Source organism: Homalodisca vitripennis, chromosome 2 (genome assembly GCF_021130785.1).
Source record: "Homalodisca vitripennis isolate AUS2020 chromosome 2, UT_GWSS_2.1, whole genome shotgun sequence".
Taxonomy (NCBI): Eukaryota; Metazoa; Arthropoda; class Insecta; order Hemiptera; family Cicadellidae; genus Homalodisca; species Homalodisca vitripennis.
This window is the reverse complement of record NC_060208.1, coordinates 54,325,336-54,351,385: the sequence shown is the minus strand read 5'-3', so window position 1 is coordinate 54,351,385 and position 26,050 is coordinate 54,325,336. Positions and strand designations below refer to the sequence as shown.

Here is a 26,050-nt window from a genome sequence, read left to right as displayed (position 1 = left end):
TGAGTCATCGTCAATAATGCCTTATCGCACAACAGTTTAAAACTTTACACTTGACACAAAGAGATAATTTAAATTGATTCTTCAAGGATAATAAAATTGTATGTTTTAAAACATACCAATAGATAACAAACTACTCCATTTTAACATGATGCGACATACGCCTAGAGTCCAGCCGTTTATCTATTTTCTGAGAGACGAATCGAGGGATAAACGTAGTTAGCTACTAGCAAATATGAAACCTGCCTTAGTTCTTTTAGCCACTGCCTTCTCAATCCTTGTAAGTATTTTTGAGCTATAACGCCAGGAGCAGCTGTCATGATTTTACAATATTTTATTTTTGTACTGTTGTTCTTTATTCTCAATTTTTATAAATGTAAAATTCACTCATTTAGATGTAATTGTTACTATTTTCTGGCATTAAATAAAAATCCGTACTCATGTTAAAACGTATTCTGCTATTAATATTGTATTGCTTGATACTATAATAAAGCTAACTTGCATAAATGGTATTTTTTTCTCTGTAAATCTAATCGGTTCAATTTTAGGGTTACTTTTTATGCCTATTAATATTTATTTAAAAAGTTGTATTCAGTAATAAATTACAATATTTATATTGCAATATTAATATTTTTTAATAAATTTCTTAAAATAATACCCTTTTCCTCAAATAAGGTGTTATCAAAGTGGTGTTAATAAGGTTATGTGATATTTTAAACACAGTTCGAAAGTATTCATTATTTATACAAAATCACAATATTAAATAATTGAAGCTCTAATTAACACGTAACCGAAACATATTTCTTATTTGAGGCTAGATATGCATTGTTGTGAAAGCAAAGGTTTTGTTTTTAATTCAGGATATAACGAAAGCAATGCCGCATGGCTATATGGGAAATATGGAGAAATTTGGAGAATACAAAAATTGGAATGCCGAGGACATGAAGAAGGCAGAAAAAAAGGGAATATGGAAAATATGACAAAATGGAGCTAAAGGATAAGCCGTACGCATACAAGCGAAATGTGAAAAGATTCGGGGGATACAACAAGTGGAACGTTGAGGATATAAAAAAGACAGAAGAGCGAGAAAAAGCATACCAGGAAGATGAGAAAAAACAGAGAGGAACTACAGAACACGTCGTATGAGGAAAAGTTGCAAGCTCGACAAAAGGCTTTTGATAAAAACGTGGAGACGAAAAATTACGAGCACAAAGCGTATGAGAATAGTGCGAAGAAAAGTGAAGAAAAACGTAAGAGCTATCACAAGCCAACAAAAAAAACCCCTGCCGCACCATACAAAAATAAATACTGGTATAATAAATACAACTAACTCTTCAAGAAAACTAATAAAGTACTTTAATGTTTTAATGTAAGTAGTTAATGTATATAATGTTATCTGTCTAACCGGCTTTTTTAAGTATAACATATAATTAGTTTATCTTTATAGTTTAATGTATGATATTTTGTCACCGTATTGTTTCAATTTTGGTTTTTTACGAATAGGTTAATTTATATCTAAATAAATGAACCTAATTTCGGGGATTATTCTAGTAGTTTTTAATGTTGATTCTACTAAACTACGACTATTTTCAACCCCTAGTATTGAGAATGGTTAAACAGAAAATATATTTCTCTAAAGGTTGAGAGTAAATAAACTAATATAGCGAAGTACCGAAGTACCGGACAACATGACCTTGGTGCAGTCTGGTGGTTTAATTCTAGTATTTTTAATGTTGATTCTACTAAACTACGAGTATTTTTTTCAAGCCCTAGTATTGAGAATGGTTAAACAGAAAAATCTATTTCTCTAAAGTTGAGAGTAAATAAACTAATATAGAGCGAAGTACCGAAGTACCGGACAGACATGGCCTTGTGCAGTCTGGTGGTTTGTGTGTTCAGACGAGAATGTCGATTTTGTTTCATCCGCCCGGTCAATTCAAATTTCAGAAAGTAATTTAATAACAATTTATATACAATATTTATTATAATATATTTATATCCAAAAACAGTGCCATTGTACATATTTAGAAAATTTGAAATTAATCTTATGGAACAACTCGTTTTCCGAATTAGAATTTTTAAAGTTGCAGTTTGGTAGATATATATGTAAAGGGAGGAGGGGAGAGGAGAGAGAGAGAGAGAGAGAGAGAGAGAGAGAGAGAGAGAGAACTCCCCGTAACTCGCTAGACAAATGTATACCACGTTTATTGCTCAGGTCAAGAAGACAGTTACTGATATTATAAAATTTAACAATATTATGATATATCTTTAATATTTGCAAAATAGTGGCCATTAAAACTTTTTCATTTTTGAATATCTTAAATACCTGCAATTTTTTCTCAAGAATTACAAGAATACATTATATATTCACTAAGAAAACTATGAATTTCGATTTTGGAGTTTCTCTATATTGATCTAAAATAGTTTGTCAAGGGCGTAGCCAACGAGGGAGTCCAAGGGAACCAGACTCCCCCTCAAAAGTGTTAATTGTTTCATATTACTTTTTCGGTAAACGATTATTATTATTATTTTGTAACAATTCAGTATTACTGACATGTACTGCTGAAATATAGATATGGATCAAGAACTTCTTAAGGAACAAAATGGGGCCTTACTTTCTGTCCATTTTGGGAAAATATCAGTTGTATTTACCCCCCCCCTCATAAAAACACATGGACATTCTTACGGTCTCTGTCATGAATACAGTCCTATTCTTATTTTGAAAATCCCTCCGAGCAAACATCCTAATAGCGAGAAAACCCATATTGGTCACTAAAGTCATGAAATATTAATTCAAAGGGCCTGTCAAATGTAATCAACTGTTCCGTGTAAACTTTTACAGTTTTATTACAGCACAACCATGTGTTTAATTAATTTCACAACTATTTTCAATTTGCGTACATTTATAGTGCGTACATTCTCTAAGGAGTAACCATTTGTTTTTCACGCCGTTATTTCAGGGATTAGGTAAGTAATTATCTACGTAATTACGTAAGTAATTATCCTAATACGTAAGGTGGTCAGAATTTGACTCCAAAGACTAATTTTCCAGTATTTATTTTGTTACAACTAATAAAATAAAACATTGGAAATGTGTATTTATTTACCAGTGATAGTAAATCACGATGCAGAATTATTCATATTATTTTATTGTAACTGAAATAGTACATTGTTTTGGCTATAATTTGTATTATTGCTGTAAGGTATGTGAGAGTAATTTGTTAGTGTTACAGGCATGCTGAGCTGGTTAATATTATCAATGCCAACCGTTGGATCTACCGTGAAATAAATGTTATTCAAAGTCTAATAAACTTGTCTGTTATGTACAATAGATATACTATGTGATCTTCAAATCATAAAATTCGATTGTTACCATAATAACGTCTTTTATTCCACATCCTTTCACCTCACCTGCCCCCTCCCCCCCAATGCTATTAACACCTGACCAGTTGAACTTTCAAAAATGAAATATCAAAACCAGGCCAAGGCATTGCAATTCTTAAGAACCCTGAGGCCTTATGTAAGAAATAACTCAGGCAATGTAAGGCACACAATTGCCTGCCTAAACTAATATCGGAAAAATTAAAATTACCAAAACTATTTGCAATAGAATAAATGTAATTAAAGGGTTTTATATTCAAAATTATATACAAAGAAATGGATGATATTTTACAATTTTTCGCTAGGTATTTGAAGATGGAAGTACAACATTTGAAGCTTTATAACATACAGTACTTGTACTCATCTTGTATAAAATTTTGGTTTTAATTGGATCTCAAGTTTCCAAGATATAAATTTTCAAATTTGCAGTTTGTTTTGGTTGAAATTTTGTTTTATGTGTCTAAACGCAAAAATAAAGCAGCTAACTTTCACTTAGCTTGTGATTAACGTTCAAACTTAGGTATATATACTTTTTGATCCTCGAGAAAAGCGATTCGGTGGGAGACAGAAAACTAACGTAAACAGTTGTAACATAATGACTCGATATTTTGTCGGCCGGGCTAAGCGACCAGCCATACCTCCCCCCCCCCCCCCTTGATGCCGCTCTGTTTACATGATAACAACGGGAAGCCCTTATCACTGATTTATCGCTGACTCAAATTCTCTTTTAGTATTCCCAGAAAGTTGTGCTTGAGTTGCAGTGGACATTGATAATCTTTCATTGTTTTTATTTACAACGGAATGGCATCTTTACTGATTTTGGTAAGAGATTCTACACTTTTGTTGGTTCTCTAAACACTTTTTGATAACAATGATACTGGGGTGGGGGCCATTATTTGTGTAGCTTAAGTGTACTAAATTGTCAAACTAAAACATCTTTATGTGGACATTCTAAATTGTTTCAGGTATGGTTTTGGACGAATTTGACACAATATAAAATAATTGGACAGCATTTACAAATATACGTATTCAACATGAAGCTGTTTATCTTAATGAATTTAATTATATGTATGATAATTATCTTACTCCAACCTGCAAATTATTGCAACCATGATGATTAAAGACAACAAAGCATATTAGGGTATTGTGCTTAAATGCCGGTATGATTATGCGGTTTTTAAACACTTTATAGGCTAGAAATAATAATATTGTTTACTAAAAATATTTCTTCATCGTCTATTAGTTATAATACTTAGCTACAAAGCTTGAGTGCTTGACAAACAAAAACTTTCTACGGTAGGAAACATTCATATCACACGTGGTGTACTGTATACGGTATTCATAGTATATAAGGTAAGCAAACGAAAGTGGAATTTTTATTTTGTGGTTGCACCAATTTAGAAAGTTGTATCTTGCTATTTACTGAGTAAAAGACAAATATTAAAATGTTATTAGTTCACAACTTATGTATATTAGATCTGGCCATCTTCCTCTCCATTTTCGAGATGTTCAAAGACAATCGATGTAATATCTGCACTCAAAATTTTTGTTCATATTGCAATAGAAAGTGTATCTAATGCTTAATCTATTTATCCTGTGAGCATTTATTGAACGAATTTTTAGATATACTCGAATAATATTATTATCATTACATACATTTATTTATTTTGAACCCCTGGTTGGTTTCCATAATTTTACGTAATAAATTTACTTATTAAAATTAGTTCATCATAATCGCTTTAAGAATTATATTTTACTGTAAAGATGTTATGGTATACTTGTGAAGTAAATTAACTTCTTAATGACGTTGGCTTTTACCTTAAGTAACCAGTGTTAATTTTGTTGTAAACTAAAGATGTAAGTAAAATATAAGTAATATACACATAAGCTGATGTACCAGTACCTCATAGACGTGCTGGTAAAATACCTTTTACTTGTAAAATTTAGAACAAATGTCAGTTAATCACGGATATAGAAAAGTGACAAAATGTCATATTTTATCACCTTTTTTCCAGGTTACCGGGAACCTGGTAGTTACCACAGTTTTACAACCACATAACATTGTTATAGTAGTTGTCGTACTTCTGTCGACAGTGTCGTCTAGTTTGATATTTAACTTCTTAACCAAAACAGATCTAAAATAACTGTACAATACAGTATGTCTGTTATCGTATTAAAAATATTGTGGCTAAAATAACAACATTTCGAAACATTTTAATTTTGAAAACTAGAACTTCCTGTGATATCTACCAAGAGGATTTAATATCTATAGACCCTTCTTTCTCAATATTAATCCTAATTAGTTTAACTCATCACAAATTTTCTTCAAATATTCTAATCATATTGTGTTTAATTTTTGCATATTATAACATTGTATCCGTTTTAACTGTTTACTGGCTTTCAAAATACAAACAAGTCTTTTAATTTCGGCGGCAGGCTTTTAAAACAGAGGACCCTGCTAATAACCTAACAATAAGAATCGATATTTTTAGGAGTAATTGATGTCAATGTTTTATACCACAATAGTCAAAAATAATATATAAAAGAATTCATTTTTAAATGCTTAAATCAGTTTGCACTCAAATTCCTAACATCTATACGTTTCAGAAGAAATTTAGCTAAATAAAAACCATAAATAAACTGGATGTGATATAACAGCCAAACGCCAAATAAAATGCGTAATGGAAAAGTGGAAGAGCGAAAACTAACTGGTGTAGAAATCAATGTTTTTTTACTACAGTATCTCATTCTACACCACTGTACCATACCAGAGAAACCTAGTATACGAGTATTGTGGTCTTTCATGGTGCTGACGGGACTTTCGTTTCTCCTCGGGACTTTCATTTCTCCTCTGCCGAAATGATGAGCCTTTGAAAGAGCGAATCAGCTTCATCTCACTTCTCAATGTCTTTGAGAGACGCCAGACGAAACTCGTGTTCAGGCCCCAGGATGTCGAGATAATCCTGCCATTAGCCCTCGCTATGAAGTGCAAGTGGTATCTATGACTGCCGTACGCAGTGCCAATCGAGTCACCGTGGAATTAATACGGCGCTGGGCGATAAAAGAGTGCACTCCTTCCTGAAAGATGCTCCTACCAAGCCATCCCGAATGACGTTTCTCAAGTTACAGAAAAACTCCTCTAATAACCTACGTATCTGTTTCACACACTTCTAAACACTCCCCCATACACTCGTCCTAAACACTGCCCTCGCTACAAATTCAGCATGTCACCATTATTATTGATATCCCTATCTTGTAATTTTTCAGAGCTATTTTTCAGAGTTAGACTTACAACTGCAAAGGAAGTTTTCTGAGAAACTGCCAGAGTACTTATTAGTGAATAATAATGATTGGATTACCCTATGTTTCCATCATTCATTTATTGTTAAAATAGAAAATGCTAAAAATTCTCTTAAGATGCTCTCGAGCTCAAATACAAGAACTTATTGTTTAAATAACCCCTATTAATACCACAAACTTCACCATCACATGAGTGCCTCTATTGTTTCCTTTAAGCTTTGTAGTATTAAAGTCTATTTGTACATTTCAGGTACTATGTGCATCATTAGGAACTGTTCTCTCAGGGCAAATCGGTATTGCCCAATCTGTCTCAAGACATACCACCAGACCCTAAACTGCTAGCTCTATTGATGACCACAGACCCTTGCACGGTCAACTATTCATGCCTCAACTGTACGACAGGTAAGCTACATTTCGTACCCAGGTAATAGTGCTGGTATAACTGACTTTTAAAGTAGATATCATGAAACTTTTGCACTCACTGTCATGCAGAGAATTAAAAGTTTTAAAATAACAGTATCTAAAGAACAAATACAGATATTTCAGCATCGTGTTCAATGCAAAATTACATTGTAGCCGTCTCTCACAACATCACTCTTAAATTTGAAAATAATATATAATTCCGATACGGTGATCCTATATGGGTGGACCTGAAATAAAGTGTTAATCTGCTGGATAAAAATGAAGGAAGACGACTACTGAAGGCAGGCGGAGACATCTTAGGGACTTATGTGATTTGTTTGCTCAACAAAGACGAAACGTGGGGGGGGGGGGGGAGTGACAGAGTCAATTTCATCACAAGCGAAATAATACATCGAACAAGATATTATCGAAAATATAATCACGAGAAACTGATTTTGTAATAATAAATATCCCACTTGGAGTCTAATTCTCAGCTATTTCTAGATTTGCTAACACGAAACAGGTGTTTTGTTTTTTAATACTGTAAACTGTTAATGATCAAATCCAGCCTTATATCGGCAGTAAAGTTTTGAGGGTCAAGTATTGAAAAGTAAAATAGTTATTTGTGTAGCACATTGGTATTGATTTTCAACTTTCGTTTATAATACATATGAAGAATGCATACATATAAAACGGGATTTAATAAATTTAAGAAAATGTTAGTAATGTTTACTTTCATCGGCTTATAAAGTGTTTTTAAGGGAGTTTCTTGCAGATTTGATCTAACAAAAACCCACTTTGTATTAATATGCTAATTATTCCCTCTCACGCTTCAACCTTAAATTTTTAAATCGCTGCTTCAACAACAAGGCTGCTTTTAAAGTAAAACTATGCATTTCATATTAATTGGTTATGTTTATGTATCGTTATATGACTTTTTCGCTTAAGATATTTAAACTGTATTTATGATTTCGCGGTTTAGAGTTTCGATAGGACATTTTTTATGGCTATATGGAACATACTTTTTGAAATACTGAGGTAATATCTCGCCTACTGTTTATATTTCCTAGATGTAGAGAATACTAGAATACTACTTCGGGGGAGGGTACGAATAAGCGGAACCTGGTTTTTTACATATCGAAATTGACAAACGATATTACTTAATCATAACCATCAATGTAATCAATCGATACTGATTAATTATTTTGAACAGTTAACTTATCTATATCAATCTATATAATCTATATCAACAGCTGTAAACACTTTTCAAATAATACACGTAAGGTAATATTTCAATTTTACATAAGTAAAATTTGATCATTAAAAATGGCAGTCAATTTTAGAAAAATACACAACATTGCTTTGAAAAATGATAAGACATATTTTACGTGGTTTCAACATGTTGAACTTGTACCGAAACACCCATTATTCGAAATTTGTGGGAAAGAAACAACTGTAACTGTGATAGGAGCAAATATGGTTGTCTTCAGTTTTTCCTAATTTTTGTTATAATAATTTGTTTAATCACTGTAAATATTAAATTAATATTTTAATATAAAACTATGATTGTTTATTGAGGACTATACTTTTATATCGGTTGATAGTCTAGGATTAGAGATACGAATATTAGTTATCGATGATTACATTCTTCGATATAAAAAACGGGTCCGCTTATCGGACCCTACCCTACTTCGGCTAAGAAGCGTCTATTTCAGGCCGTTTAAATTAACTTCCGGTCTAACGTTATACGGTATCAAATTTATTTGAGTTTGCATTATTGCCCCGACAAAGGTAATTCATAAATATGTAGGTCTCAGGAACCTACTTCTGCCGAAAAGGTTGTAGTTACGTATCTTGCAATCTTCTTTCGACCTAAGGTATTTCCAGTGGCATAGTTGAGTTTGCCTTGTCACGATGAATAAAATAATATACATGCATTACCTGAATACACATTCAAAGTTGTTTTCATTGTGGTTTGTCATCAAACAGATGGTGATTTGACATATTATTACGTAACCTAGCTACCGCAACAAAAAACTAAAACTTCATCTTGTGGCAAGTTGATGTATAGATAGATACTTAATTATTTCAACATTGTTGTGATAAATAAACTAACTATGTGAATAAAAATGTGAATGTATTTTTATAGCAATGAGAAAGATTTTATCTGCAGACTTTAAAGTTTGCATGAGACTATTTCTATATAGACAAAAAATGAGTTCTACCATGGTACATATACAACCATGCAATTTGGCTGAGCGTCACGCCATTTTGAATTTTCTGTACGATCGACCGTCCGTCTACTCGTATCTATCCGTAGGACATTTCTAGAATGAAAATAAGTTACAACTTGAAAGTTAGTATCAACCACAACGAAGCCTATTACGCGACACGTGGTGTGTAACATACTCTTACATACTTTGAGGTTTGTTTTTGAAGATGGAAGGTTTGTGAAGGAAACAGGGTTTTACCGGACATTTGCCATCAATCAGTGATGCACAAATATCAGTAACACTGTGTTATTTCTACCTTGTTTTACAGTAAATAATTCACAATAACAGCCACGGTAAGGTTAAATGCACGTTAAAGCCGCGGTCATATGTCCTGGTAGCCACTGGTAATATTGTCAGCAAGCAGCCTAGTCTGATGTAGAACCAGCGGGCTAGTGTTTACTACCCTCAATCAGAAGTTGAGCATGCCTATCCTCCGCTGGCAGTTACGTGATCTCGCTGGCGCATTCACCAGCCCCTGGTGCTGGATCAGACTAGGCTGCTTGTCGGAAATATTAAAAAACAGAAAATTCAGAATAAAAGTAGATAGATGTAACAGAGAATTAAAAGATGTGACCTACGTGATACCGCAAGGTAGCCACCTTGGTCCGCTAATGTTTCTAGTTTATATCAATCAAATGTTTGAGATAGTAAAAGAATGTAAGATTTGGGCACATTCCGATCCTGTTTATAGTCCTAACGTCAGGGCACAAGAAACAAAATTTAGCACAGAAATCCCTCCAATCAGATTTTAATAAACTAACAAAGTGAGCACATGATAAAGGACTCGTTATTAGTTGGCAAAAAAAACAGTAATGATGCACTTTCACATACCAAATTTAAAAGTAATACAAATTCCACAAATTCAATATCACACATGTGACTGTTTAAATATGAATAAGAATTTGGAAGGAATTGAGTGTATGTATGAGACTATTAAACTGCCAGAAAGTGTAAATATTTAGGAGTTTTTGTATTGCAATAAGTTAATTTGGAAAGACCACATTATATGAATTACAAATTAAACTGACATCTTGTTTTAATATCTATGTATAGAATAGGAAACACAATAGACAGAATATTAAAGATACCAATATATAAGGTATTGGTTGAGTCAGTTATTAGGTACGGTGTAAATGTCTGGGGAACAGCTGCTAAGACACATTTAAATAAAAATAGAAAACGTACAAGATAGGTGTTCAAAGATATAACTAAGAAAAAATTAAAACGAAAATGTACAGTTGGAATAACTAAGAAAAGAAGTAAAAACACTCTCTCCAAATTGGTTTATATACGTATAACACAATTATAACAAAATGTACAAAGAAGAAACGATCTTAAACGCATTATTCACAAAAAAAGTAGGAGTAAGAAGACCTTGGAAGTGCCTAGATCGAATACATTTTATGGAGAGCGTTCTACCGAATTACATCCTGCCGTACTTGTATAATAAGATTCCTAATTATATTGATGATACATCTATGAACCATTAACGATTTAAACCTAAAATATTTAATACGGTAATGGCCCAATAAATTGCTGAAAGCTAAAAACTGTGTAATGTAAGAGAATAATGTAGCTAGAAACTCACCCCATACATTACAATACCACTGACAATACTTTTCACTTTAACCACGAAACACTGCAGTTGATAAACTCTCGCATAAACACTTTACTTACACAGAACTATACACTACGTACTACAGACATATTGATGGACATGGACGATGAGCATGCGACGGGGACAGGACGGGAACTAACAGTACGTATTATAAAAATGCCTTGTGGTTGGTACAAACTGTTTATAAGAAGGGTTAACAAACTTTTACTAACAACCAATGCACAATCAAGTAATTATTGCAGGGGCAAAAGTATTGGGGTCTGTTTGCCAAGATAGCGGATGACAATGATACAGGTTTGTCTAAAAAGGAATTAAACATATTGTTAAAATTGATAGAAAATGTTTCTATATGTGTACTGTATTAACATTTATTTAATTGATTGTAATGTTTCTGTTATGTCCTCACCGTTGTTGTTCTTGTTGAGTTATTGTTATTGTTTTGTTTCCAAGTATCTGGATACAGGCCCACGGAGAACAAAGTTAGTAGTAAACGCGCGGGAAATAGCCTCAGTTGACCGATCGGTACGACATTTTTTTAAAATATTTATAAACATTTTGATGGTATATTATCATTTTAGATGTCCCTCTAAACACACTACACTAATTTGTATTTAAAAAATGTTGCCGGTTGATGTTGGCATTCTGATGGAAATCAGGTATTTAAGGCCTTGGCAGCTAACGTGTTAATAAATAAACGTATTTGAACTGTGAACTGTGAACTTAATACATTTAACGACAATACTTTACTAGTGTTATAAAGCAGGATATTGTCGTTAACAGTTTGCAATATTAAAACAAAAGTTCTGTTTAGTGTAACCAAATCTACAAATAATTATTTTTCAACACTTTTTTCCATAAGGGTTTCAAACGTCGCTTGAGCCAAATGACATTACGTTGAACTGCCATAGACCGACCTTCTCCGATAGAGAATTCAATCTTTTCTTTGGCTTCCGGCTTCAGCCCAACTTGCCAATAGCCACTATTCAAATCTAGCATGGAGAGCAGTTTTCAGCCCTCCAGACTATCCAAAATGTCATCGATTCCTTTTCTATATAAAAATGTCATTTTTATAATAAAGTGATTGTATTGTATGCCAATAGGCATGGGTTACATTTGATTATTATGTTATTATTATTCACCATTGTCAGGAATACAAACGACAATAGTGAAAAGGAAAAACTATTCGGTTATGAATGGAGGTGATTGCAAGGAGTGGGGTACACCAGTGTCATTATGAAATAGCTAAATTATTTGATTTAAATAAAGACCTGAAACAGTATTCATGTATCACATGAGTAATTTAGCCCAGTTATTATTATAAGCTTATTTTATGAGAAATACTACCCACAATGATTCTAAATAACCTTAATAAAATTCAAAACTAATGTTACACACTCACCAATTTAATTTCATTTCAACGCAAGATATCGATTATCGATGTATCGATATTACATGCGTGTTGATGAAAGGTTACTTTTGTGGTATTTAAATTACAACTATTACAGCTACAATTATACTGTGCTCTTTAAATATTCATAATTTTGAACTGGGGAAAGGAGAAATTTCCAATTAAATCGCCTTCCGCGTGGATTATAATTTGCAACGATTTTGGTTCACGGTTACAGTTGTTTTACAGAGTACCGTACCGTTAATAAAAACATAACTTATGTCACACTCTTTATTTTGGTTATTCTTGAATTTGGGATTTTGTGTCATCGTTAACCTCTTAATAAATAAAGTACAGTTCTGATGACATATTTATTTAATAACTTAATATTTTTAATGTTGAAACAATATCTATACAGTGCTTTACAATGTCACACACCACTAACATACACTTTTACTACCACGTTTCTTGAGATATCGACTTCGGACAACCGCTGATCATAAATGAGTAGTGATACTTCATCTTGAATTAGTTCCGGAGGACCTCAACTGAATTCTTCTTTTGTTCGATACAAATGAAGAGTGACAACAGTTGCAGAGAGACAAAGCCACGTCAGAGACTTGAGTGTTTTTTGCTTAACCATGACAATGCATGAGGGGGAGTAGTAGAGTCGGTTCCGTTACAACAGAAATGAAACATAGAACAAGATAAAAAAAGTAAATTAAAGAATGTGTTATTTTACGAGGCGAAGTTAGGGCTAAGAAGTGTTTTCTACCACTCAACCTGGGGTCCAACGGTTTAAAGGTGACTTCCGAACCACCACCAATGGCTGGACAGGCAAGCTGCTTGCGATGAGAGGATTGCTCAGATGTCTACCATCCAAGCAATCACGCTCGGTTATCTCGTGACTACCGCCTTGACACAACACTGCGTCATTGGCATTGGATGTTATCGAACAATGATAACAACTGTTACGTTATAACACTAAACAACCCTCATTTAGTCCTACTTTCAAATAGTCATGGGAGACTTGTTTGATTTACCTGTACGATATAATCGTATTAAGAGAACCCTTTCAATAATATTTGAAAACCTTTGGAAAAGTTTTTGAAAGGTTACGGTAAGCCAACCTGAAACTCAAAACGAAGAAATGCAATCTGTTTCGGAGGCAAGTCAGATACTTGGGCCATGAAGTATCTGAAGAAGGTGTATGCGTGGTCTCGGAGAATACTGCATAAGTAGTAGGTGGCCACTCCTCCGCGACAACACAAAGTAAGAAGCTTCTTGGGCTTGGTGCGTACTATCGATGGTTCGTGAGAGGATTTTCAAAGGTTTGTCTGAGACGAGAACTGCCAAAAAGCTTTCGACAGTTCAAAAAGAGCGCTAAATACTGCTCCATTCCTTGGATACCCAAGGCCAGAAAGCAGGTTTATACTTGACACCGACGCTAGTGATAGTCCAATTGGAGGTGTACTGTCCTAGGAGCAGGAGGATGAAAAATAGGTCATTGGGTTCTTTAGCAAAGTGTTATCAAAGCCATAGCGGAACTACTGTGTCACTCGAAGGGAGACGCTTGCTGTGGTGAATTCCACCAGTCACTTCTATAAACACGTATCTTTAAGGTCGCCATTTTCTCCTGAGAACAGATAAGTCTCCAGAAGGTAGAATAATCCACAGTAGATAGAATAATCCGCTGGAATATGAATTTTAATCGGTCCATCGTGCGGAAACTATTCACCGGAACGCCGATACTCTTTCTCGAAGACCCAGCGATGAAAGATGTCCACACTGCTCGCACCAAAATGACAAGGAAGCCACTTCAAGAAGGACGACGGATGTAAATGACTAGTGGTGGGTGAACGGTGAGATGTTAAAGGCGCACGAGGAAGACACTGAACTGAAATTCCTGAGACCTTGGGTGAGATTAAGGAAGGGAAGACTACCCTATTAGCAGAACTAGAAGTAGCACCGTTGTCGCCAAACAACAAGGCTACAACAAGTGCTTTGTGGGCACAGTGGGATTCAACTGAAAAAGACGGAGGTATCTTGAAGACTGTCTTAGAAAATGCACATGGGAATCAAAGAAAACTTCAAGACATGGTTCCCCGGCAACGAGTCATTGACATGCTGCATGACGGCGTTTCAGTGGGCTATTTTGAGGTAAATAAGGCCCTAGAAAAGACACGAGAAAGGTTTTATTAGCCAAACATGACGATGGACGTTAAGAATTGGTGCAGGAAATGCAGTAGTACTTGCACATCAGCAACAGATTCCTTGCATCGAAAAGAGCCCCTGTGCAAGTACAACGTTGGAGTACCTTTCGGGTACGTAGCTATCGATATAACTGGGCCTTTTCCTGAGACCGAGAATGGAAACTAGTATATTCCGGCGGTGATGGACTATTTCAAATGGATCGAAGGTTATACGTTGCCAAATCAAGAGGCAGTCACTGTAGCCGACGTTCTAATAAAGGAGTTCATCAGCCGTTTTGGGGTCTCGATGGACTGCGTTCCAACCACGGAAGAAATTTTGAGTCTGCAGTGTTGTGTCGTCCGAAACAGTATTGTGTTGTTGAGACCAGCACCTACACTTCTTTCCGATGGGGTACCGAAGCTTTGTCAACGGAACTACGAAACAAACACCGGCAAGCATCGTGTTTAGTTGAGAACTGCGATACCGTGCAACTTACAGTTTGGCTGCAAACGAGGAGAAGAACTATCCGGATAGGATTGTAACACCCAGCTCCGGAAGCGGCTGGATAACACTCATGAAGAGTGCGTGCCAACATCCAGGAGGTGAGTGACAGCGTGAAGGACCGATATGACGTTTGAGCTGATAAAGGAGGCTATCAGCAAGGAGACCTTGTTTTGTTGTATAATCCTCGAAGTCGCCGTGGATTATGCCCTAAATTGCAGACATGTTGGGAGGGGCCGTTTAGAGTGGTGACAAGAATAAATGACGTCTTCTATCAGATTAAGAGGCCAACAAAAGGGAAGACTCGATTTGTCCACTTTAACAGCCTCTCCCTGTATCACGGTGACAACGGAAGAGAAGAAAGCTGGGAAGATCGAGCTCTACAGTCAAATAGCACAGATTTTGACCAATGTATGGGCAACTTAGGATCGGTTAAAGGAAGTAAGGTGACCACGGTGATTTAGAAAAATATGATCTTCCAAACGAGTTTGCCCTTGCTCACTGCATAACTTAGGATGTAGCAGCTGCTTCCCGAGGGATCGCCACGGTTTTCAGAGGAAGTTTGGGGGAATTGAGGAACCTGGGCTCCAGAGACCAGTTGCGGGGAAATTACTACACCTTCAAAGTCAGGATCGGCACCTGTTCTACCTGGTAACCAAGGAGAAACTATGTAAATAATGTACATATCAGGCCTTGTGAAGAAGTCTGGTCAATACTCGTGCCCACCTGCAGTACTTGAATGAATGTACCTGACACAGGCATGCAATCTTTTAATTGTTCCTGCAATGAAGATTATTATTATAGTACTTATTTGTGACAAAACTCGGTATCACTAAATTAGTTTGTGACTACGATGGTCTATATTGGAAGATAGTTAGATCAATGTTGGAGAAGGTCTTCGAAGACTCGGGAATCGACATCACCATTTGTATTTCCAATCCTTGGATAAACGTAAAAACGACAGGGTGCGTAGACAGGGCAACGTGATCCCGATAAAGGTAACGTGTCGTTCCCCTTGAACTCGGAGGATACTGTTCTGGAGGCAGAACAGTAAAGGACGGTTAATGTTACGAGTGTGGGAGAATGTTTCAGACAAGCGGGCTAACCTCCGATACAAAGGGATAATAGCTGAATATCGTTGTTGGGAGGGGAGCGGTCAGTGGGTTGGGTCGATTTTTTTGATCCGACCGTCTCCACCTCTTCTTATCTGAGCGGTGGATGGGCGCAGTGACCCTTTTCCACTCGTTTAGTGAGTTGTGAACTTCTCCACGTGAATGCTCGGAAGCGCCAGTGACCTTGTAAGGGGAAGTGCTGTGAAGTGACAAAACTAGTGATAATACCCGTGACAGCTAGATTTGTCTAAGAATAATTGACTTTGACAGTGCTAAATAGAATCGTGTGAAATTAGATAGTTAATTTAGTTAGTTAGTGGATTGTGACAGAATAAATTAGTGACAATTAGTAAGTTTTGTAAACAAGTAGTTTATTTAAAGCCAGCCTAGTTTTAAATAGATATTATATTTGTATTTATTTTTAAGATTAATAAATATTTAGTGGATTCTATATTCGCCGGGTGGTTCATTCAAGCAAGCCCGTATCAAACAGAATAATGGGGAGGGGTAGATACAGGAGGTCGATAGTACTGATAAAAAGTACTACTGTCATAGACAGGGTCTGAACCTACACTATTCTGTCCGGATCCAAAATCCGACGTCAGACCGCTTGGAATTGGTAGGCCTACTGCAATGTTGTGTTATGGATGTTCAAATGTGCAGTAATTTATATTTAGCTACTATAATGCAGAATTAGCAAAACAATATGACTAATTGGAGCCTTGTTGATAAATATATTATTCAATCACAGATAAGAAGAAACTTTTCCAGTTTCTCTTGGTAAATGTGAAATTTTAAGAGTAGCAATTCTTTTGACGTAGGTTATATATAATTTTATCAGTATGAAATTTTCTAGTGGTTTATATTTGTGTACGATTATGAATAATGAATTCCTTTATTCTCGGTAGGTTACTAAAAGAACTTATAGCTTTTTAAGTAATTAAATCTTTGAATCTTTAAATAAATTTAAACCTTTTTCTAATTCTATATGTTCAGATAAAATTCTGAATAATCTGGATATTAACAATATTTTATATATTGATCACAACATACTGTTTGCATTTTCAGTTCGCATCTGTGCTCTCACGGAAAACGGTCGAAGTCTGCAGGAGACACACCGCTTCACATGTCCGGTAGGGAATTGGTGCGATCCCCTCTCCGGGACTTGCATCGCAGAGCAACCCAAGAGTTGCATGATCCCTGCAGACTTCACTTGTATGCGAGATGGTTACTATCCGGATCTGAACGACTGTTCCCGCTACTTCTACTGCCACCAGGGGAACTCCTTCGTCTTTAAGTGTGCCGGCTCGAACCGTTATTACAGTCCTTTGACAGAAACTTGCACAACTCTCAACCACTGCATCAATAAGGCAATTTGTAGCAATAAGAATGGCGTGAAGGTGAAGGTCAATAACAAGCAAATGTTCGTCTACTGTTCCAATGGTGTCGTTTCTGCCGTCGATAGGTGTATCGGAGCGTACGTATTTAATGAGCAGAAGCAAGTCTGCGAGCAAGCCTGTCCCCATTCAGGATTGTTTCCTAAGGCCGGAAATTGTACTTCATACTACAAGTGCGATCCCACCTTCAAGACCTCCACCTCGTACAATATGACGGAACTGATGTGTCCTGAAGGAGAAGCGTTTTTGGAGTCCGCCTATCAATGTGTGAACCGCACTTTAGTTCCTAACTGCAAAATGCAGTTCCCTGATATGTTTAATTAGTTATTAATCACTATCTTATTTAAAACTTTATGGCATGTTAGTTCTGCTTCTTCCCGATGAATAATTGTAAACAAAAATGTTCCATTCTAAGTTCTAAGCTAAACGTTTCTACTGTATATACTTCAAAACACTGTGTTGTAAACTGAGTATTTCTACAATATATTTTCCTAATTTTGACCAAATTAGGTACTCAAACCACTGGCCATTATTTTGTTCCATTATTGATTGCAGGAATGAAAATCTCCGAACCTTTTCCACCCAAGCATTAATTAAAGAATTCGGTTAAACTATAATTGTTGGAATTGGAAAACACAACTTAGTTACAGGATTGTAAATTCTACAATCATTACACACATTGTCTTTGAAAAATCCTAATCAGTTGTTCCGCTTGTATGTAGACTTTTATTTTGCTTAATACAAACATATATAGTAGCTTATACAATACGTTTTTTCTAGATAAAAAGTTAGTGTCAGACTTACACGTCTTAGATGTGCCGATTTTTACATCTTTTATGAAATTCTTCTGAAACTTTTTAGAAACTAGAACTCCAAAATAAGCTCATTAAAATATGGTCAAAATCTAATGAACTGGTTATACCTCATGTTGTTTTACATATGTACCACTGAGTATTGTACCAATGAACAATTAAGAGGTAAGTTTATATCGATAGATAATAATAATAGATAGATAATAATAGTCATTCATAATACTAGTCTGTTGCACTAGAATTGTATTGATATTAAATAATCATGACTATATTTTTATCGTTTTTAATCTTCTTTGACAAACCAATCACAATTTTACTCTATGGTGTCAATCATGCAAATACATTAGAATTGTCAAATGAGCATCTGATATTTTGGTTTAATTTCCCATTTCAAAACGTAGTATTTACTAATTGTTATGAATGGTGTCATGCTTTACAATACTAAACTATTTACTATTTTCAAAGACCTTGTATCAACAAAATCGATAAAATTTGAATTTTTTTAAATAAGTACCCACTTTTAGATATCACTGCTATGATTACAGCAGCTAACAAAAGTAAAATTGGTTTGTTTGTATTGTTCCTCATTTTTTCTTTCTCCAGTATTTCTAACACTGGAGGGATTCCTATCAGAGTTGATACGCGAGTTCAAAACCAAGATGATGCTAAAATGTCGATCATTTCCCCCCAAGAAAAATGTTGTGCATGCTGTGACTTAGGGCCTTGTGTACCCGGATGTCAGTGTCCATGTCGAACTCATAACCTCAAGCTTGAAAAAGACTAATTGACTTGTTTAATCGCTAACAAACTGACAATATCGTGCCGCACCACCAGTGGCTAAAGGGATTCTCTGCTATCAAGTTATTAAATGTTCGGCACAATTTAAACAAGAATGTCGTATACCAATTTTCACAACCAACCACATGATTTCAAAATTATCACTGGTTAGAATAAATTTAATCTTTTTATTTTGTTTATTATTGTATATTCTGTAACTTGAAAATTTATTAATTGTCAATTATGAACTTCATTTGTATAACCTACATCAGCATTAGCTTTCATGATATATAAGTAATATTTGTCTCAAACCGCTTTCAACTATCTGTACATACTTGTTTTATGTTACATGGGTGAAAACAGAGAAATTTAACGTTGCGAAATAAAAACAGAAAAGCAGCATAGATTAAATTTATGCAGCCGTTAATGTTTTTCTCGTTAAATAATCAAAGATATAAAATTTAAATCTTTACTTTTATACTCTTTTTGATAGCATTTTCAAACTGATTTTCATGGGCCAATTAAAAAAATTTAATGAGATATATTTCAAATGTCATAAAGTAAATGGTATGTTAATCAGCAATGCTTTTATTACTTTTCGAATAGGTCAATTATATTCTAAAACCGTAATTTAACAATAAAATCAATTGCAATTATTTTAAAAAAATTTTTAGTTATGATTTCAGTATGTTTTGATGAGTATCTCTCATAAGAATGCTAAGAAACCGAATTCAGGTGATGAATCAGTGATTATCAGGTCCTGAACTTGATGCTATGATCTGACTTGATAAGTATTGTCTTAAACGTTTAGGGTTGAATTGAATAACTAAGCAATTAATTCCAACTCTTTCTATTTAAATTCAATATAGTTTGTCCTTTCAAATTGAAATGAAAGCGCAAACATAATCATATCAAAAATAATCTTTATAATACTAAGAAACTTAATTTTATAGGAAGTTGTGGAAGGAAAAGTTAAAACAGCAAATAGAATGATAGACTCCTTTATATATTAATAATATTAACGTAATAATTGATTTTCCAGCATGGATGTGCAGTCACTGCTTAGTGGGGCCGGGCAGAGATGTTTGCAGAAATACCTGGGAAATACAAAACCTTAGTGAAAATATAATATATGCAAATAAAAAAAATACTCAATAGTACAATGAATTTCACTAATGTTACTTTCATGATGAATTTAAAAGTGTCTCTTGTGGTATACCCACATTTTCTCAAAGTATTCAATGAAAAATCCCTTAAAAGTATTAAGAAAATTTGTTAGTTGCTTACCCTAGCATCCTCCTCGTTTAACGACTACAACATCTTCGTTCGCCTCGGATGTGGCAGACTTGGTGGATGATGAAGAAGAGGAGGAAGTCTTGGTGTAGGAAACGCCGAAGAAGGAGCTCCTTATCAAAGAGATGTATTCAGCAGAGAACGCCTTAGAGGCTGCAACCTTACTGAGGGTATCGACAGTCCAGCAGCCGCAATTTCCTGAAGCCCGCTTGATCAGGGTAACTCTCTTGATGGCATTCTCGTTGGTCTCTCCTGGTAGCAGAGTGATGGCTCGAGTCAGCCATCCATCGCAGCTCTCGCTCTCCAGCTTGGCGTAGTACAGAGAGTAGAAGGTCTTGGTGTACTTTTCGTAGAACTGAACATCATACCAGAGGGAGCTGGATGAAGTCAGGAGCTGTACTATATACAGTCTCTTGACGTACACTTCATCTGAGATGTCACAACTCTCCTTGGCCACCAGACGAGCGAAGTAGGCTTCATTAGATTCTCCAGCCAGCTTAGCATACTTCAGGGAGTAGAAGGACTTGATGATGCTCAGGTTCTCTACGCTAGACCACAACGAGAGGCTGCTGAAGGTGTTTTCGATAAGAGTCAACCTGCCGAGATAGACGGCGTCGGTTTCTTGGAGAGTTCGGGTCGTGATCCTCTTGAAGTAAGTAATCTCGTCTTCAGATGTTGACTTCTTGTATACGATCTGGTAGACGCTCTTGACCAAATCGTAATACTTAACATCAGACCACAAAACCAAGTTAGGATAAAGTTGACGGACAATTTCGACTCTTTCGGCATATTGTTCCACAGTCTCGCAGGATTCCTTAACCACAATTCGTTTGAATAGAGATTCTTCGGTTTCAGATGATCCCCTAGTGTATTTTGCAATGTAATAGCTCTTGGTTACGTCCAAGTATTGTTTGCTGTACCACAAGTTCAGTCCGGAGTAAGTTCTTCTGATGAGGTCGAGCCTGTTGATGTAGACTACATCACTCTCTGATACAGTCTTTGCAGTAATTCTCTTGAAGTAGGTGATTTCGTCTTCAGATGTTGATTTCTTGTAGAAGTTCAAGTAGATGTCCTTGGTCAATGTGTAATATTTAACATCATACCACAAAGCCCAGTTAGGGTTGAGCTGGTGGATAATTTCGACTCTCTGTGCCCATTTTTCGACAGTTTCTCCATCTTCCCTGACACACACTCGTTTGAACAGAGATTCCTCAGTTTCGGAAGATGTCTTTGTGTATCTAGCCACATAGTAGCTCTTCACAACATCCAAATACTGAGTGTTATACCATAGATCCAAGGTGCTGTACGTCTGCTTGATCAACGTGAGCCTGCTGATGTAAACCTCTTCTGTTTCTGAGGCAAACTTCTTTGTCAGTCTCTTGTAGTATGAGAGCTCATCCTCAGCTGATGATTTCTTGTAGAAAGTCAGATAAACATTCTTGGTCAGTTCGTAGTACTTAGTATCATACCATAGAGCCCAGTTGGGATAGATCTGGTGAATGAGTTCAACTCTCTGTGCCCATAGTTCAGGAGTTTCTCCAACCTCCTTGATCGTAACTCGTTTGTAGAAAGATACCTCGTCTTCAGAAGATGTCTTGGTGTATCTGGTAATATAGTATTGCTTAGTTATGCTCAAGAATTCACTGCTGTACCACAAGTTCAAGCTGCTGTATGTTCGTTTCACAAGATTCAACCTGCTGATATAACATTCATCAGATTCTTTGGGAATCCTAGCGATGATCCTCTTGAAGTAGGTGATCTCGTCTTCAGATGATGACTTCTTATAGATGGTCAGATACAGGTTCTTTGTGAGATCGTAGTACTTCTCATCAGTCCAAAGAACCAAATTAGGGAACAATTCTCGTACCAATGAGATCCTCTTGATACTCTGTTCTTCAGATTCTCCAACTTCCTTAGCTACGATGCGTTTAAAGAATGACTCTTCGGTTTCTGAAGAAATCTTGGTGTATTTTGTAATATAATATTGTTTGGAGATATCCAAGAATTCCTTGCTGTACCACAAATCCAATCCGCTGAATGTTTGTCTGATGAGGTTCAGTCTGTTGATGTATACAATATCGCTCTCGCCAACACATCTGGTGATTACTCTCTTGAAGTAGGTGGTCTCGTCTTCGGATGATGTCTTTTTGTAATATGTCAGGTAGAATTTCTGAGTAATTGTACTGTAGTATTTGGGATCAGACCAGAGAACCAGATTAGGGTATAGTCTGTGCACCAATTCGATCCTCTGAGTAAACTGATCTTCAGTCTCGAAAGGTTCCTTTGTTACGATGCGAAGGAAGTATTTCTCATCGGTCTCATCGGTCAGCCTGGCGTACAGGGAGCTGTAGTAGTTCCTTACGAGGTCAATATATCTGACATCGTACCAGAGAGAAAGAGTGGGGTAGCATTTACGGACCAAGGTGAGAGTCCTGACATATTCCTCGGTAGATTCGGTCACAGACAATTTGGTGACAATCCTCTTGTAGTAAGTTGTGATATCCTCACTCTCGATCTTGGCAAAAGTCTTTCTAACTTCTTCTTCAGTCAAAACTACCTAAAAGTACAGTAAACATTTATTATTATTTCGTTATTAATTATGCACATGTTTGTCCAAAACTATTACTTCATAAGCAACAATTTGTGTTTTATAACTATGTAGTTAACATATATTCACATAACAAGTACAACTTACGGAGGAAGAACTCTCTTCCAAAGATCTCGCTGAAGAACCCTTGGAGGAAATTAGGATGAAGCCGGTCTTGTACTTGCAATCGATATCCACTTTGCTCCAGTCAACGAAGGTGATGTATTTCTTCAGAATGGCAACCTTAACTAGATACTCCGCCTCGTTCAAAGTAGACCTGGTCAGAACTCGAGTAAACCAGGCGTCGTCGGTCTCTCCGTCCAACTTGGCGTAAGCGATCAGGTAGTACTTCTGCAAGAACTTGAGGTAAGCCTGGTTGAACCGGCAGTCCAACTTGGGGTAGACCTTGGTAAAGATGAAGTTTACTCTGTTGATGTAATCGACATTGCTCTCCCCCTTGTACTGCTTGAAGACGGCGGCGTAGAAGGCACTGAGGCTCTCTGCATTAGCAACGTCTACTCGGAAGACTCTCAGGTAATAGTCATAATCGCTTTCGCCGCTGTTTCTGGCAAGCTGGAAAAATAGATTTCGTACAAGAATTCGTAGCGTTAGTAATCAACTTATAAAATACTGTAAGAAGTTTAATATTACGTTAGTATTTCAACAATATACGATTATACTTTGATACCACCTCACAAATTACTGAGTAATGATCTAAATCAAAAAGACCAAGAACCGAGAACACACAGAAAGACTTACCAGACCTACGCCGCACACGTAGCCCGGAGTGTAGGCCTCATAAGACTCAGCGTTACTCTCTGCGCTTCTGGCCAAGGAGTTGCTGGCGGAGCTACTGGCACGCTTACTGTACTCTCCAGTGAGGGAGTTGGCCTTGATCTCTTGTTCATCTCCGCTAGCAGACTTGGCCACAGACGACGAGGACGAGGAGGACTTGGAAGCCTTCACGTAAGCACCTTTCGGTGGTTGGAACTGTTCGGAAACAACACATCCTATCAATGTTCATAAACTGGGTCTTAGAAGTTTTCATCTCTCTAATTCCGTTTGACAAGGTATCAAAGGATAGTATCCAATGAGGATTTACAGTATGAGATTAAAATACTTCATCTAGTTTTTAGGACAACTATCTTTTATGCCGTTAGGGTTACAGCACGTATGATTGCAGCGAAAGTTATACGAACAGTAACTAATAGAATAATGAGTAAAAAAGTAATATAAGAAACTATACCAAGCAAAACTATTGTATAGCATTTATAGTCGTTGAACGGAACAATCTTATTGTTTTTCCTACAACATAGGACTCTAGCAAACTAATAGGGTTGTCTTTAATTAAACAATAGCTTATATAGACTTTAAAAGTTTTAATTTCTTTGTATTATGTGTTGATCGAAATGTTTTCTCGTAGGATCTGCACTACTTTAACCTAAATTAAGCATTCGTGGAACTTAAATGGTCACAGAAAACTTCGGTGCCACTACTGAACGAGTACGTAACTACATTAATAGTTACTAGTATTTGAGCTGATATTAGTAAATTATTACAAGGTGGTTACAAGTTATTATTGTTTTGATGGAAATCATGACAAATTAATTGCAATTTTAATATGTACTGTCATTATAAATTATGAATTAATAATTTGACACTTTATAATAATTGAGTATGACTTACCTTCGGGCATCCACAGCCAACAGGGTGTGATGTGCTCGACGGGAGAACCTGGGACAGTTTAATAATGTATTACACGGTTTCAAATTATATATGCTGAGTTTGAACCAATATATTAAAACTTATCTGATTGCATGCTCTGCTGTATCCAGTATTGCAATTTAATGTATAAAGATTCAGTGCCGCTCTCAGCTACGTTAACAATACTATAAATTATCCTGTCAAGAACGTAACCAGGAAATAATTTTAGGGGGGTCCAGACAACTGATATTTTCCCGTAGTGGACAGAGAGTAAGACCCCATTTTGTTCCTTAAAAAGTTCTTGAATCGTTTCTTTGTTGAGAACGATCTTTCAGCAGTATATATCAGCAATGCTGAATTATTTCAATAATAATATAATCGTTTACTAAAACAGTAATTGAAAATTTGGAGGGACCGGACCCCTTGAACCCCCTCGCTGGCTACGTTTTTGTATCCCGTTGCACTACATTCTGGTTGCCAGTATACGTGTTCAGATCTCAGTCCTGATTTAGAGGCTACGTTAAGTTATAGCTGCATTGCATTTCTTATTATTCTAGAACTTTAGTATTTAAAAAATAACAAATTAATACTGGATCATAATAACTATACGTTCAATGTTTTAGGAAAAATATCCAACAAGAATTTTAAAAGAATCGGTACATCTTTGATTCAAACATAAATCTCGTATTTCATTTCGTATATAAACAAACGCTCATTTTATAAGTTAAAATTTAATAAATACGTCTTTTACAAGTCGTAAATATATAATTACATATGGAATTGGCTTTAGTAACTCATGTTACCATTTGTATCAATAGTTTGGCTAAAATAAAACTTAAGTGATAGTTGAGGTTTGAATACCTCATAATGAATTTTCATACTTTAACAAATTTAAAAATTAAAATTTTTAGTAAGGTATTATTACAAAATGAACTCACCGCGAGCACAGCAACAGCCGCAGCTAGAAGCAATGTGGGAGTCCTCATCCTGGAATGAGTGACCTGTCTTTCCACCTCAGGGTTTATATACAGACAACCAACTGCTAGTTGATTGAGGTTGGATAATTGTGTCAAATAACATTAATAGCGTCTTGCTTCCCAATCACCTGACACGTCTAGGCGTCTGATTGCGATAATTGCGATTGATGTTCTTTCCATGTGCGCAAATCTCAAGGTTAAGATCCCTTCTAAACTTTTCGCGCCGGAATCGAATTTGTTTTTTTTTTTTTTCATTAAGTTTCAGATAAACCACCAAAGTATATTATTTAAAAAGAAAATACTTTTTTAAAACTGTATTAGAAAATGTAACGTATTTTT

At 35.8% G+C, this 26,050-nt stretch overlaps 2 protein-coding genes across 3 annotated transcripts; one reads left to right on the top strand and one right to left on the bottom strand.

The window, feature by feature from the left end:
• Positions 1 to 149: 149 nt before the first annotated feature.
• Positions 150 to 18,644, top strand: LOC124353961. Of its 2 annotated transcripts, none has more exons than XM_046804050.1 (3): positions 150 to 277; positions 6,929 to 7,080; positions 17,233 to 18,644. In XM_046804050.1, the coding sequence occupies exons 2-3, from the start codon at positions 7,029 to 7,031 to the stop codon at positions 17,883 to 17,885; spliced, it is 705 nt and encodes a 234-aa protein (XP_046660006.1). In that variant the 5' UTR covers positions 150 to 277; positions 6,929 to 7,028; the 3' UTR covers positions 17,886 to 18,644. The 2 variants fall into 2 exon arrangements, with proteins under 2 accessions (XP_046660006.1, XP_046660005.1); XM_046804049.1 differs by lacking the exon at positions 150 to 277 and adding an exon at positions 4,101 to 4,200.
• Positions 18,645 to 20,135: 1,491 nt separating this feature from the next.
• LOC124353960 lies at positions 20,136 to 25,785 on the bottom strand. The gene is made up of 6 exons (XM_046804048.1): positions 25,673 to 25,785; positions 24,717 to 24,764; positions 23,790 to 24,020; positions 23,139 to 23,603; positions 20,438 to 23,000; positions 20,136 to 20,247 (listed from the first exon to the last, which is right to left on the bottom strand). Exons 1-5 carry the CDS (start codon positions 25,718 to 25,720, stop codon positions 20,439 to 20,441), a joined length of 3,354 nt encoding a protein of 1,117 aa, XP_046660004.1. The 5' UTR covers positions 25,721 to 25,785; the 3' UTR covers positions 20,136 to 20,247; position 20,438.
• Positions 25,786 to 26,050: the final 265 nt, after the last annotated feature.

What these genes read in the sequence shown, in the direction of transcription:
- LOC124353961 (XM_046804050.1), top strand. Translation starts at nt 7,029, where the DNA reads ATGACCACAGACCCTTGCACGGTCAACTATTCATGCCTCAACTGTACG. An exon ending in ATGCCTCAACTGTACGACAG is followed by an intron (nt 7,081 to 17,232) that starts GTAAGCTACATT and finishes TTGCATTTTCAG; the next exon opens with TTCGCATCTGTGCTCTCACG.
- LOC124353960 (XM_046804048.1), bottom strand. Translation starts at nt 25,720, where the DNA reads ATGAGGACTCCCACATTGCTTCTAGCTGCGGCTGTTGCTGTGCTCGCG. An exon ending in CGGCTGTTGCTGTGCTCGCG is followed by an intron (nt 24,765 to 25,672) that starts GTGAGTTCATTT and finishes AAACTGTCCCAG; the next exon opens with GTTCTCCCGTCGAGCACATC. An exon ending in ACGTGTGCGGCGTAGGTCTG is followed by an intron (nt 23,604 to 23,789) that starts GTAAGTCTTTCT and finishes CTATTTTTCCAG; the next exon opens with CTTGCCAGAAACAGCGGCGA.